The sequence below is a fragment of the Oncorhynchus clarkii genome, chromosome 30, assembly GCF_045791955.1.
Source record: "Oncorhynchus clarkii lewisi isolate Uvic-CL-2024 chromosome 30, UVic_Ocla_1.0, whole genome shotgun sequence".
Taxonomy (NCBI): domain Eukaryota; kingdom Metazoa; phylum Chordata; class Actinopteri; order Salmoniformes; family Salmonidae; genus Oncorhynchus; species Oncorhynchus clarkii.
Genome location: NC_092176.1, coordinates 40,102,480 through 40,116,753, shown reverse-complemented (window position 1 = coordinate 40,116,753; position 14,274 = coordinate 40,102,480). Strand labels below are relative to the sequence as shown.

Sequence of the window (14,274 nt, the reverse complement as noted above, 5' to 3'; positions counted from 1 at the left end):
ATGAATAGGTCAGAGGTCAATCACACTGTTTCAACACTATAAAAACATTGTCGGTTCAAGGTTCAAGTTTTTATTGTAACGTTAAATGTACAGTGAAATGCCTTTCTTGCTATCCAGCAAGTGCAGGTTTTTGTTCCTACCCACCATGAACAAAAACCTGATTCGCTAAATAAATTAATGCACTGATGAGTTGATTAGTTGAAGCAGGAATGCTAGAGCTGGGCTAGGACATAAGCCTGCCATGAAGACACAAGGGCTATAAACTATGTGCAGGTTTTTGGTGCAGCCCAGCACTATTACTGAAACAGTATGAGTATGAGAGGTATTCATGTGAACTCTGTTGAGGAGTTGCTTACCTCTACAGCGTCCATGGTCGTCTATGTAATGCTGTTCTGGACAGTGGGAAATACATTTCCCATGATGCATAGCAGAGCCCTGGGGGCAGCTCGTGCACTTGGGGTTGTCAGGGTAACAGGAGGAGCAGGACGAATCACATGCTGTGGGGATGACACACACACACACACACACACACACACACACACACACACACACACACACACACACACACACACACATTATATTTAACCATTTTAAATGTATCTACAATTTAAAATTTTAATAAAACAGTGTGAGATATATTCTTTGTCACTTATAAAGGGGCTTTCACACGCTAATTGGTTTGGAGCGTTTTTTTCCCACGAACTCCGTTGAGTTTACCCCCTTAGTTGGGTTTCTTTGGACTGGTGTTTAAAATCTATTCGCACTCAGACGGGCACTGAACAACACTGAGCCTTGGTGCGGTTCGCTGCAGGTGAGCAAGCAGTCCAGACCAAACACAGGAAAAGAACCAGAGTGGCGCAGTATGATTGGTTGTTTGACTGATCACAGCACACAGCATCAAAACCTGATATGGCTGAAACATTCTGTGAGTGGCACCTCATTTATGAGCTCATCCAATGCAGATTAGATTAGGGGAGACAGGGGTCTATACCAGGGATATAGACGACTGAATGTAGTTTATTCACGTCGTAGTTTCCTCCGGCATGTAGTTGGAAGACCAAAACGAAAGTGAAATGAAGATTGGGACACACAAGTGATGCTTTATGATACTCATAGATGGATTTAACATGAGTTTTAGTTTGTTTGCCATTTGGCTAACATTAATAATATGCATGTCGATCTCTCCTGGCTCAAAGTGGAGGAGAGATTGACTTTATCACTACTTGTATTTGTGAGAGGTTGAATGCACCCATGCATACTCCACAATACATGCCACCAGAGGTCTCTTCACAGTCCCCAAGTCCAGAACAGACTATGGGAGGCGCACAGTACTACATAGAGCCATGACTACATGAAACTCTATTCCACAGTACTACATAGAGACATGACTACATGGAACTCTATTCCACAGTACTACATAGAGCCATGACTACATGGAACTCTATTCCACAGTACTACATAGAGCCATGACTACATGGAACTCTATCCACATCAAGTAACTGACGAAAGCAGTAAAATTAGATTTAAAAAACAGATAAAAATACACCTTATGGAACAGCGGGGACTGTGAAGCAACACAAATATAGACACATGCATACACACACACACATCATAACATACGCACTATAAACACACATACACATCACAGGAGGTTGGTGACACCTTAATTGGGGAGGACGTGGTCGTGGTAACGACTGGAGTGGAACGAGTGGAATGTAACAAATACATCAAACACGTGGTTTCCAGGTGTTTGATACCCATTTCCATTTGTAACTGTGAGGAACGACGCCGGGAGACGAGAAGCAGGTACAGGGAGAACATTTAATGAGCAATGGACATGAAACAGGAAACAGGAAACAGGACAGGCGTCTGGACCGGGGGAAGAAACAACGACATCAATGCTAACACAGGGAACAAACGGGGAAGTATACAGAAATAGGGAAGGCAATCAACAAAGGGAGGGAGTCGAGGTGAGACCAATGAGCGCTGCTGTGTGTAATGATGGTGACAGGTGTGCGTAATGAAGGGCAGCCTGACGCCCTTGAAAGCGCCAGAGAGGGAGAGCAGGGGCAGGTGTGACAGCGCCGTTCTAGCCATTATCCGCTTAGCAGACTCCTGTGGCACACTTGGATGTTGTATTGTAGATACAGTACGTAGAGTAGAGGCCTGAAGAAACGCACGTAATGTGGTGTGAATGTGTTCTAATGTTATTACAATTGTAGAACTGCCTTAATTTTGAAGGACCCCAGGAAGAGTAGCTGCTGCCTTGGCAGGAACTAATGGGGATGCAAAACAAACCCCAAGAAGAGTAGCTGCTGCCTTAGCAGGAACTAATGGGGATCCATAATAAACCCAGGAAGAGTAGCTGCTGCCTTGGCAGGAACTAATGGGGATCCATAATAAACCCCAGGAAGAGTAGCTGCTGCCTTGGCAGGAATTAATGGGGATCCATAATAAACCCCAGGAAGAGTAGCTGCTGCCTAAGCAGGAACTAATGGGGATCCATAATAAACCCCAGGAAGAGTAGCTGCTGCCTTGGCAGGAATTAATGGGGATCCATAATAAACCCCAGGAAGAGTAGTTGCTGGCTTGGCAGGAACTAATGGGGATCCATAATAAACCCCAGGAAGAGTAGCTGCTGCCTTGGCAGGAATTAATGGAGATCCATAATAAACCCCAGGAAGAGTAGCTGCTGCCTTAGCAGGAACTAATGGGGATCCATAATAAACCCCAGGAAGAGTAGTTGCTGCCTTGGCAGGAACTAATGGGGATCCATAATAAACCCCAGGAAGAGTAGCTGCTGCCTAAGCAGGAACTAATGGGGATCCATAATAAACCCCAGGAAGAGTAGCTGCTGCCTAAGCAGGAACTAATGGGGACCCATAATAAACCCCAGGAAGAGTAGTTGCTGCCTTGGCAGGAACTAATGGAGATTCATAATAAACCCCAAGAAGAGTAGCTGCTGCCTTGGCAGGAACAAATGGAGATCCATAATAAACCCCAGGAAGAGTAGCTGCTGCCTTGGCAGGAACTAATGGAGATCCATAATAAACCCCAGGAAGAGCAGTTGCTGCCTTGGCAGGAACCAATGGGGATCCATAATAAACCCCAGGAAGAGTAGCTGCTGCCTTGGCAGGAACTAATGGAGATCCATAATAAACCCCAGGAAGAGTAGCTGCTGCCTTGGCAGGAACTAATGGGAATCCATAATAAACCCCAGGAAGAGTAGCTGCTGCCTTGGCAGGAACTAATGGAGATCCATAATAAACCCCAGGAAGAGTAGCTGCTGCCTTGGCAGGAACTAATGGAGATCCATAATAAACCCCAGGAAGAGTAGCTGCTGCCTTGGCAGGAACTAATGGAGATCCATAATAAACCCCAGGAAGAGTAGCTGCTGCCTTGGCAGGAACTAATGGGAATCCATAATAAACCCCAGGAAGAGTAGCTGCTGCCTTGGCAGGAACTAATGGAGATCCATAATAAACCCCAGGAAGAGTAGTTGCTGCCTTGGCAGGAACCAATGGGGATCCATAATAAACCCCAGGAAGAGTAGCTGCTGCCTTGGCAGGAACTAATGGAGATCCATAATAAACCCCAGGAAGAGTAGTTGCTGCCTTGGCAGGAACCAATGGGGATCCATAATAAACCCCAGGAAGAGTAGCTGCTGCCTTGGCAGGAACTAATGGAGATCCATAATAAACCCCAGGAAGAGTAGTTGCTGCCTTGGCAGGAACTAATGGGAATCCATAATAAACCCCAGGAAGAGTAGCTGCTGCCTTGGCAGGAACTAATGGAGATCCATAATAAACCCCAGGAAGAGTAGCTGCTGCCTTGGCAGGAACTAATGGAGATCCATAATAAACCCCAGGAAGAGTAGTTGCTGCCTTGGCAGGAACCAATGGGGATCCATAATAAACCCCAGGAAGAGTAGCTGCTGCCTTGGCAGGAACTAATGGAGATCCATAATAAACCCCAGGAAGAGTAGTTGCTGCCTTGGCAGGAACTAATGGGGATCCATAATAAACCCCAGGAAGAGTAGCTGCTGCCTTGGCAGGAACTAATGGAGATCCATAATAAACCCCAGGAAGAGTAGTTGCTGCCTTGGCAGGAACTAATGGAGATCCATAATAAACCCCAGGAAGAGTAGCTGCTGCCTAAGCAGGAACTAATGGAGATCCATAACAAACCCCAAGAAGAGTAGCTGCTGCCTTGGCAGGAACTAATGGAGATCCATAATAAACCCCAGGAAGAGTAGCTGCTGCCTTGGCATGAACTAATGGAGATTCATAATAAACCCCAAGAAGAGTAGCTGCTGCCTTGGCAGGAACTAATGGGTATCCATAATAAACCCCAGGAAGAGTAGCTGCTGCCTTGGCAGGAACTAATGGGGATCCATAATAAACCCCAGGAAGAGTAGCTGCTGCCTTGGCAGGAACTAATGGGGATCCATAATAAACCCCAGGAAGAGTAGCTGCTGCCTTGGCAGGAACTAATGGGGATCCATAATAAACCCCAAGAAGAGTAGCTGCTGCCTTGACAGGAAATAATGGGCATCCATAATAAACCCCAGGAAGAGTAGCTGCTGCCTTGGCAGGAACTAATGGGGATCCATAATAAACCCCAGGAAGAGTAGCTGCTGCCTTGGCAGGAACTAATGAGGATCCATAATAAATACAAAGACAAATGTGAAACCAAGCAGACCAAATGAAACAAATTCAAATGTAACAAATAATCAAACTCTTATCGGAACTTCAGCTCAAAACTACGTGTGAAAACGCCCCAAAGTCAAATATACCTTTAGTATTAAACTACCCAAACAAAATATTGCCTTACATATGTTAATAAGCCCATGCCAATTTGTAATCCAAAATACCGACTTGTTCAAACAAGCCCCTTAACTCCTGTCTCCCACAAAGACATTGAGTCAATCCAATCCCTTTCCTGCAGTTTGCTTAGCTTGAGGGGAAAGAAAAGCCCCCATTAACACAACCATGAATGAAAACACACTAACCAGGAAAGGCAAAGGGAAACACTGAGCTGTCTCCACTTCTTAAAGTTCAGGTATTTACAATGGCTCATGAATATCAAGATAGACATGCTCCTAGCAGTTTGACCTTTCTGTCAAAGACTTTGTTTGGAGTGTTGACATTTCTATGAAGACATATAGCTACTATAATAGTCTTAGTTTATATCTCCATGTTGCTATAGCTACTATAATAGTCTTAGTTTATATCTCCATGTTGCTATAGCTACTATAATAGTCTTAGGTTATATATCCATGTTGCTATAGCTACTATAATAGTCTTAGGTTATATCTCCATGTTGCTATAGCTACTATAATAGTCTTAGGTTATATCTCCATGTTGCTATAGCTACTATAACAGTCTTAGTTAGTTTATATCTCCATGTTGCTATAGCTACTATAATAGTCTTAGGTTATATCTCCATGTTGCTATAGCTACTATAATAGTCTTAGTTAGTTTATATCTCCATGTTGCTATAGCTACTATAATAGTATTAGTTAGGTTATATATCCATGTTGCTATAGCTACTATAATAGTCTTAGTTAGGTTATATCTCCATGTTGCTATAGCTACTATAATAGTCTTAGTTAGGTTATATATCCATGTTGCTATAGCTACTATAATAGTCTTAGGTTATATCTCCATGTTGCTATAGCTATTATAATAGTCTTAGGTTATATCTCCATGTTGCTATAGCTACTATAATAGTCTTAGTTAGGTTATATCTCCATGTTGCTATAGCTACTATAATAGTCTTAGGTTATATCTCCATGTTGCTATAGCTACTATAATAGTCTTAGTTAGGTTATATCTCCATGTTGCTATAGCTACTATAATAGTCTTAGTTAGGTTATATCTCCATGTTGCTATAGCTACTATAATAGTCTTAGGTTATATATCCATGTTGCTATAGCTACTATAACAGTCTTAGTTAGGTTATATCTCCATGTTGCTATAGCTACTATATTAGTCTTAGTTAGGTTACATATCCATGTTGCTATAGCTACTATAATAGTCTTAGGTTATATCTCCATGTTGCTATAGCTACTATAATAGTCTTAGTTAGGTTATATATCCATGTTGCTATAGCTACTATAATAGTCTTAGGTTATATCTCCATGTTGCTATAGCTACTATAACAGTCTTAGTTAGGTTATATCTCCATGTTGCTATAGCTACTATAATAGTCTTAGTTAGGTTATATCTCCATGTTGCTATAGCTACTATATTAGTCTTAGTTAGGTTATATATCCATGTTGCTATAGCTACTATAATAGTCTTAGGTTATATCTCCATGTTGCTATAGCTACTATAATAGTCTTAGTTAGGTTATATATCCATGTTGCTATAGCTACTATAATAGTCTTAGGTTATATCTCCATGTTGCTATAGCTACTATAATAGTCTTAGGTTATATCTCCATGTTGCTTTAGCTACTATAATAGTCTTAGGTTATATCTCCATGTTGCTATAGCTACTATAATAGTCTTAGTTAGGTTATATATCCATGTTGCTATAGCTACTATAATAGTCTTAGGTTATATATCCATGTTGCTATAGCTACTATAATAGTCTTAGGTTATATCTCCATGTTGCTTTAGCTACTATAATAGTCTTAGGTTATATCTCCATGTTGCTATAGCTACTATAATAGTCTTGGGTTATATCTCCATGTTGCTATAGCTACTATAATAGTCTTAGTTAGGTTATATATCCATGTTGCTATAGCTACTATAACAGTCTTAGTTAGTTTATATATCCATGTTGCTTTAGCTACTGTAACAGTCTTAGTTAGGTTATCTCTCCATGTTGCTATAGATCCTTCAGAACTATGAAGAGAATGGCCCATCTCAACCGGTGAATAACTCCCACTCTGTGTCCCAAATGGCACCCTACATTATATATATATATATATTCCCTCATTCCCCATGGGCCCTGGTTAAAATGAGTGCACTAAATAGGGTATAGGAGCCCTGGTTAAAATGAGTGCACTAAATAGGGAATAGGGGCCCAAGGTTAAAATTAGTACACTAAATTGGGAATAGGGTGCCGTTTGGGACACAAGTCCTCACTCAGCTCAAGGCCTAGAAGGGATTTATTTTTGCTGAGTTCTACCACTCTTTTCCATCTTTTTCTTTCAAATGAGAAACAATTGATATTCATGTGGTTTATTTAAGGAGATGTGGATCCTCATTAAGATTGCAATAAGGTATAATTAAAAACAGTTTGTTTTGGTTGTTATAAACAGTGTGTGGAGTGCTGACTAGCCACTTTACTCGTGTGGGGGAGGCTGACAACGCTCTGGTGGGTTACAGAGAAGAAAAGCGAAGTGAACAAAATCTTCGCCTCTAGTTCATATGAAAACTCTTTGTTGTACACACTAGGCCCTAAGCCAGGGATGGGCAACTTTGATAGGGGTGGGGGCAACAAAAAACAATAGAACTCATCGTGAGGGGACGCAGTGGCTCGTGGGTCTGGGTACCATCGTCAATAACCCCACCACCCTCAGAGCATCTTAGCAACTCCCCTCGTGACAGAGAGAAGAATAAAACATGTTTTAAAGTGCAGTTAGCCATCCCTGCCCTGAACCTTAGAAAACACAAACTGTAATAGTAATTTTCCTTGCAGTCAAACATGATACACCTACATTTGTTGGAAAAACAAGTCTTTGGCAAATACATTCCAGCGAGATATTATGATTTTGTGTCATTTCTACCAAAAACAAAGATGAGGAAAATGGCTTTAAGAGCGGTTTTAAGAACAGTAACTACAGAATTCAAATAACTCAAGATGGCCGCCGGTCAACTCACCACGGAACGTTGTCCTAAACCAATGGGAGTGTCAGTTGCAGTTCTGCTCACCATAACATGTTCTAGTCATTCTGATTTGATGAGCAGGATTCCTGGCATACGGGGCGGCAGGTAGCCTAGTGGTTAGAGCGTTGGACTAGTAACCGGAAGGTTGCTGGATCGAATCACTGAGCTGACAATGTAAAAGTCTGTTGTTCTGCCAATGAGCAAGGCAGTTAACCCACTGTTCCCCGGGTGCTGTGGATGTTGATTAAGGCAGCCCCCCACACCTCTCTGATTCAGAGGGGTTGGGTTAAATGTATAAGACACATTTCAGTTTAATACATTCAGTTGGACAACTGGCTAGGTATCCCCCTTTCCCTAGTACTGGTGTAAAAAGTCATTTCAATGGAGATTCTCAATTGACCTGTTTTTGACATGTTTTTTTGTTGTCGTTCTAAGACGAGGCTTAATCTGTGTCTGGGAAACCTTCCCAATGGATTCTGTGCTCACCATAACAGGTTCCTTGCTGTGTGTAGTAGCCTTGGTCACAGTCTGGGACACAGAGTCCATCTCTGAGGAGGTGAGACGGGTCAGAACACCACACACAGTCCTGCTGGCTCGGCCCTGAGCACACTGAACAGGATGCATGGCAACCTGGGGGAGAGAAATATATAGAGAGAGGGGGGTGAGAGAGAGAGAGAGAGAGAGAGAGAGAGAGAGAGAGAGAGAGAGAGAGAGAGAGAGAGAGAGAGAGAGAGAGAGAGGAAAAATATAAATATGGAAGAGATCATACACTGGATCTACTGTAGGATATACTGTTGGTTACACTGTAGGATATACTGTTGGTTACACTGTAGGATATACTGTAGGATATATTGTAGGATATACTGTAGGATACACTGTTGGTTACACTGTAGGATATACTGTAGGATATACTGTAGGATATAATGTAGGATATACTGTAGGATATACTGTAGGATATAATGTAGGATCTACTGTAGGATACACTGTAGGATATAATGTAGGATACACTGTAGGATATAATGTAGGATACACTGTAGGATATATTGTAGGATATACTGTAGGATACACTGTTGGTTACACTGTAGGATATACTGTAGGATATACTGTTGGTTACACTGTAGGATATACTGTAGGATATACTGTAGGATATATTGTAGGATATACTGTAGGATACACTGTAGGATATACTGTTGGTTACACTGTAGGATATACTGTAGGATATACTGTAGGATATACTGTAGGATATACTGTAGGATATACTGTAGGATATATTGTAGGATATACTGTTGGTTACACTGTAGGATATACTGTAGGATATACTGTAGGATATATTGTAGGATATACTGTAGGATACACTGTAGGATATATTGTAGGATATACTGTTGGTTACACTGTAGGATATACTGTAGGATATACTGTAGGATATACTGTTGGTTACACTGTAGGATATAATGTAGGATATACTGTTGGTTACACTGTAGGATATACTGTTGGTTACACTGTAGGATACACTGTAGGATCTACTGTAGGATATACTGTAGGATATACTGTAGGATATACTGTAGGATCTACTGTAGGATACACTGTTGGTTACACTGTTGGTTACACTGTAGGATATATTGTAGGATATACTGTTGGTTACACTGTAGGATATAATGTAGGATATACTGTTGGTTACACTGTAGGATATACTGTTGGTTACACTGTAGGATATACTGTTGGTTACACTGTAGGATACACTGTAGGATCTACTGTAGGATCTACTGTAGGATATACTGTAGGATATACTGTTGGTTACACTGTAGGATATACTGTAGGATCTACTGTTGGTTACACTGTAGGATACACTGTAGGATATACTGTAGGATATACTGTTGGTTACACTGTAGGATATATTGTAGGATCTACTGTAGGATATACTGTAGGATATATTGTAGGATATACTGTTGGTTACACTGTAGGATATACTGTTGGTTACACTGTAGGATATAATGTAGGATATACTGTTGGTTACACTGTAGGATATAATGTAGGATATACTGTTGGTTACACTGTAGGATATACTGTTGGTTACACTGTAGGATATACTGTAGGATATACTGTAGGATACACTGTAGGATATACTGTAGGATATACTGTAGGATATACTGTTGGTTACACTGTAGGATATACTGTAGGATATAATGTTGGTTACACTGTAGGATATACTGTAGGATATATTGTAGGATATACTGTAGGATATAATGTAGGATATACTGTAGGATATATTGTAGGATATACTGTTGGTTACACTGTAGGATATACTGTAGGATATACTGTAGGATATACTGTTGGTTACACTGTAGGATACACTGTGGGATATACTGTAGGATATACTGTTGGTTACACTGTAGGATATACTGTAGGATATAATGTTGGTTACACTGTAGGATATACTGTAGGATATATTGTAGGATATACTGTAGGATATAATGTAGGATATACTGTAGGATATATTGTAGGATACATTGTAGGATATATTGTAGGATATACTGTTGGTTACACTGTAGGATATACTGTTGGTTACACTGTAGGATATAATGTAGGATCTACTGTAGGATATACTGTAGGATATATTGTAGGATATACTGTAGGATACACTGTTGGTTACACTGTAGGATATAATGTAGGATATATTGTAGGATATACTGTTGGTTACACTGTAGGATATACTGTAGGATATACTGTTGGTTACACTGTAGGATATACTGTAGGATATACTGTAGGATATATTGTAGGATATACTGTAGGATATACTGTTGGTTACACTGTAGGATATACTGTAGGATATACTGTAGGATACACTGTAGGATATACTGTAGGATATACTGTTGGTTACACTGTAGGATATAATGTAGGATACACTGTAGGATATACTGTTGGTTACACTGTAGGATATAATGTAGGATATACTGTTGGTTACACTGTAGGATATACTGTTGGTTACACTGTAGGATATACTGTTGGTTACACTGTAGGATATATTGTAGGATATACTGTAGGATACACTGTAGGATATACTGTAGGATATACTGTTGGTTACACTGTAGGATATAATGTAGGATACACTGTAGGATATACTGTTGGTTACACTGTAGGATATAATGTAGGATATACTGTTGGTTACACTGTAGGATCTACTGTAGGATATACTGTAGGATACACTGTAGGATATACTGTAGGATATACTGTAGGATATACTGTAGGATACACTGTAGGATATACTGTTGGTTACACTGTAGGATATAATGTAGGATATACTGTTGGTTACACTGTAGGATCTACTGTAGGATATACTGTTGGTTACACTGTAGGATATACTGTAGGATATACTGTAGGATATACTGTAGGATACACTGTAGGATATACTGTTGGTTACACTGTAGGATATACTGTAGGATATACTGTAGGATACCCTGTAGGATCTACTGTAGGATATACTGTTGGTTACACTGTAGGATATAATGTAGGATACACTGTAGGATATACTGTTGGTTACACTGTAGGATATATTGTAGGATATACTGTAGGATATACTGTAGGATCTAATGTAGGATATACTGTTGGTTACACTGTAGGATATACTGTTGGTTACACTGTAGGATATACTGTAGGATATACTGTAGGATACACTGTAGGATATACTGTAGGATATACTGTAGGATATACTGTTGGTTACACTGTAGGATATAATGTAGGATCTACTGTAGGATACACTGTAGGATCTACTGTAGGATATAATGTTGGTTACACTGTAGGATATACTGTAGGATATACTGTAGGATACACTGTAGGATATACTGTTGGTTACACTGTAGGATATACTGTAGGATATACTGTAGGATACACTGTAGGATATACTGTAGGATACACTGTAGGATATACTGTAGGATCTACTGTAGGATATACTGTAGGATATACTGTTGGTTACACTGTAGGATATAATGTAGGATCTACTGTAGGATACACTGTAGGATCTACTGTAGGATATACTGTTGGTTACACTGTAGGATATACTGTAGGATATACTGTAGGAAACACGGTAGGATATACTGTAGGATCTACTGTAGGATCTACTGTAGTATATACTAGGATCTACTGTAGGATACACTGTAGGATCTACTGTAGGATATATTGTAGGATCTACTGTAGGATATACTGGAGGATCTACTGTAGAATACACGGTAGGATATATTGTAGGATCTACTGTAGTATACACTGTAGGATATATTGTAGGATCTACTGTAGGATACACTGGAGGATATAATGTAGGATCTACTTTCTTTCTTTTAAGTATGGTCTCTCTAATTCTCTCTTTCTCTCTTTCTTTCTTTCTTTCTTTCTCTCGGAGGACCTGAGCCCTAGGATCATGCCTCAGGACTACCTGGCCTGATGACTCATTGCTGGCTCCAGTCCACCTGGTCGTGTTGCTGCTCCAGTTTCAACTGTTCTGCCTGCGGCTATGGAACCCTGACCTGTTCACCGGACGTGCAACCTGTCCCAGACCTGCTGTTTTGACATCAGCTGATGTAAGAAGGGCTTTATAAATACATTTGATTGATTGATTGATTCAGCATCTAGATCATGTGTCAAAATCATTCCACGAAGGGATGAGTGGCTGCTGGTTTTCGCTCATCCCTTTTACTTGATTGATGAATTAAGGTCACTAATTAGTTAGGATATCACCTCACCTGGTTGTCTAGGTCAAAAACCCGCAGACACTCGGCCCTTCGTGGACTGAGTTTGACACCCCTGATCTAAAATGTTAATTATAATCCTTAGAATCATTCACATTTTCTGTTGCTGCAGGATTATGTTCCTGGTGTAGAAAACTGGCTCAAATTAAGACCCTACATCTGTAGGCAGAAACTCTCTCTGGATGGTGAACCAAACCAGGAGGAAAAACACGACCTCTCTCTGGATGGTGAACCAAACCAGGAGGAGAAACACAACCTCTCTCTGGATGGTGAACCAAACCAGGAAGAGAAACATAACCTCTCTCTGGATGGTGAACCAAACCAGGAAGAGAAACATAACCTCTCTCTGGATGGTGAACCAAACCAGGAAGAGAAACATAACCTCTATCTGGGTGGTGAACCAAACCAGGAAGAGAAACATAACCTCTCTCTGGATAGTGAACCAAACCAGGAAGAGAAACATAACCTCTCTCTGGATGGTGAACCAAACCAGGAAGAGAAACATAACCTCTCTCTGGATAGTGAACCAAACCAGGAAGAGAAACATAACCTCTATCTGGATAGTTAACCAAACCAGGAGGTAAACAGAACCAGAGGTCACTTACTGGGGGTGTGTGTGTGTGCGAACAAGCTTATTAAACTATGTGCATATTTATGTGTGACTATAAATCTTTTTATGTGAATGTGTTTAGTATTTTAAGGGGTAAGTCCTTGGCTGTGACCCCGTCCTCAGATTTCAAATTCACACACTTGTAAAAAAATATATATATTTAACTAGGCAAGTCAGTTAAGAACAAATTCTTATTTTCAATGACGGTCTACCAGGGAACAGTGGGTTAATTGCCTTGTTCAGGGGCAGAACAACAGATTTTTACCTTGTCAGCTCGGGGATTCAATCTAGCAACCTTTCGGACACTGGACCAACGCTCTAACCACTAGGCTACCTGCCGCCTCCACACTCTAACCACTAGGCTACCTGCCGCCTCCACACTCTAACCACTAGGCTACCTGCCGCCTCCACACTCTAACCACTAGGCTACCTGCCGCCTCTACACTCTAACCACTAGGCTACCTGCCGCCTCTACACTCTAACCACTAGGCTACCTGCCGCCTCTACACTCTAACCACTAGGCTACCTGCCACCTCTACACTCTAACCACAAGGCTACCTGCTGCCTCTACACTCTAACCACTAGGCTACCTGCCTCCCCATTGTGTAGTATGGAAATAGGCCAGTTCTGAGAGGGAGTGACGGCAGGGCAGTAGTTGATTCTAGTACAGCCAGAGATTCATAAACCGGGTGTGAAGGAAGGAGAACTCTGGGGACCAAATGCAGACAGAGCAATGCAGAGAGTTCTTCAAGAAAACACACACACACACAAGCATGCACTGACACACACACACACACACACACACACACACACACACACACACACACACACACACACACAGTCCCCATTCTGTGTGAAAAGTTTATCTCAGCCGGTAATCACGACAGTTTGAGGTACCGCAAAGGAAAGATGGACATTGACATTGTTAAAATAATGTGGAATAACCAATCACGAAGGGGCATCTCCAGCTGTGAACTCTATAGAACGTTCCAGAGAACCACGGTGAATGTGGCTGTACATCAAATGTTGAAATGGTAAAACATTTGAACAAATTTGGGAATTTTGACAACATTACCGTCATTTCAACG

General features: G+C 41.0%; 1 protein-coding gene across 1 annotated transcript in view; it reads right to left on the bottom strand.

Annotated features, from left to right (window-relative positions):
• LOC139389341 (extracellular matrix organizing protein FRAS1-like) overlaps nt 1-14,274 on the bottom strand; it is a 342,095-nt gene that overhangs the window by 150,459 nt on the left and 177,362 nt on the right. Inside the window, exons 15-16 of the mRNA XM_071136017.1 lie at nt 8,327-8,470; nt 357-497 (exon numbers count right to left, since the gene is read on the bottom strand). Of these exons, the coding sequence (XP_070992118.1) occupies nt 357-497; nt 8,327-8,470 (285 nt within the window). The remainder of the gene's footprint in view (nt 1-356; nt 498-8,326; nt 8,471-14,274) is intronic.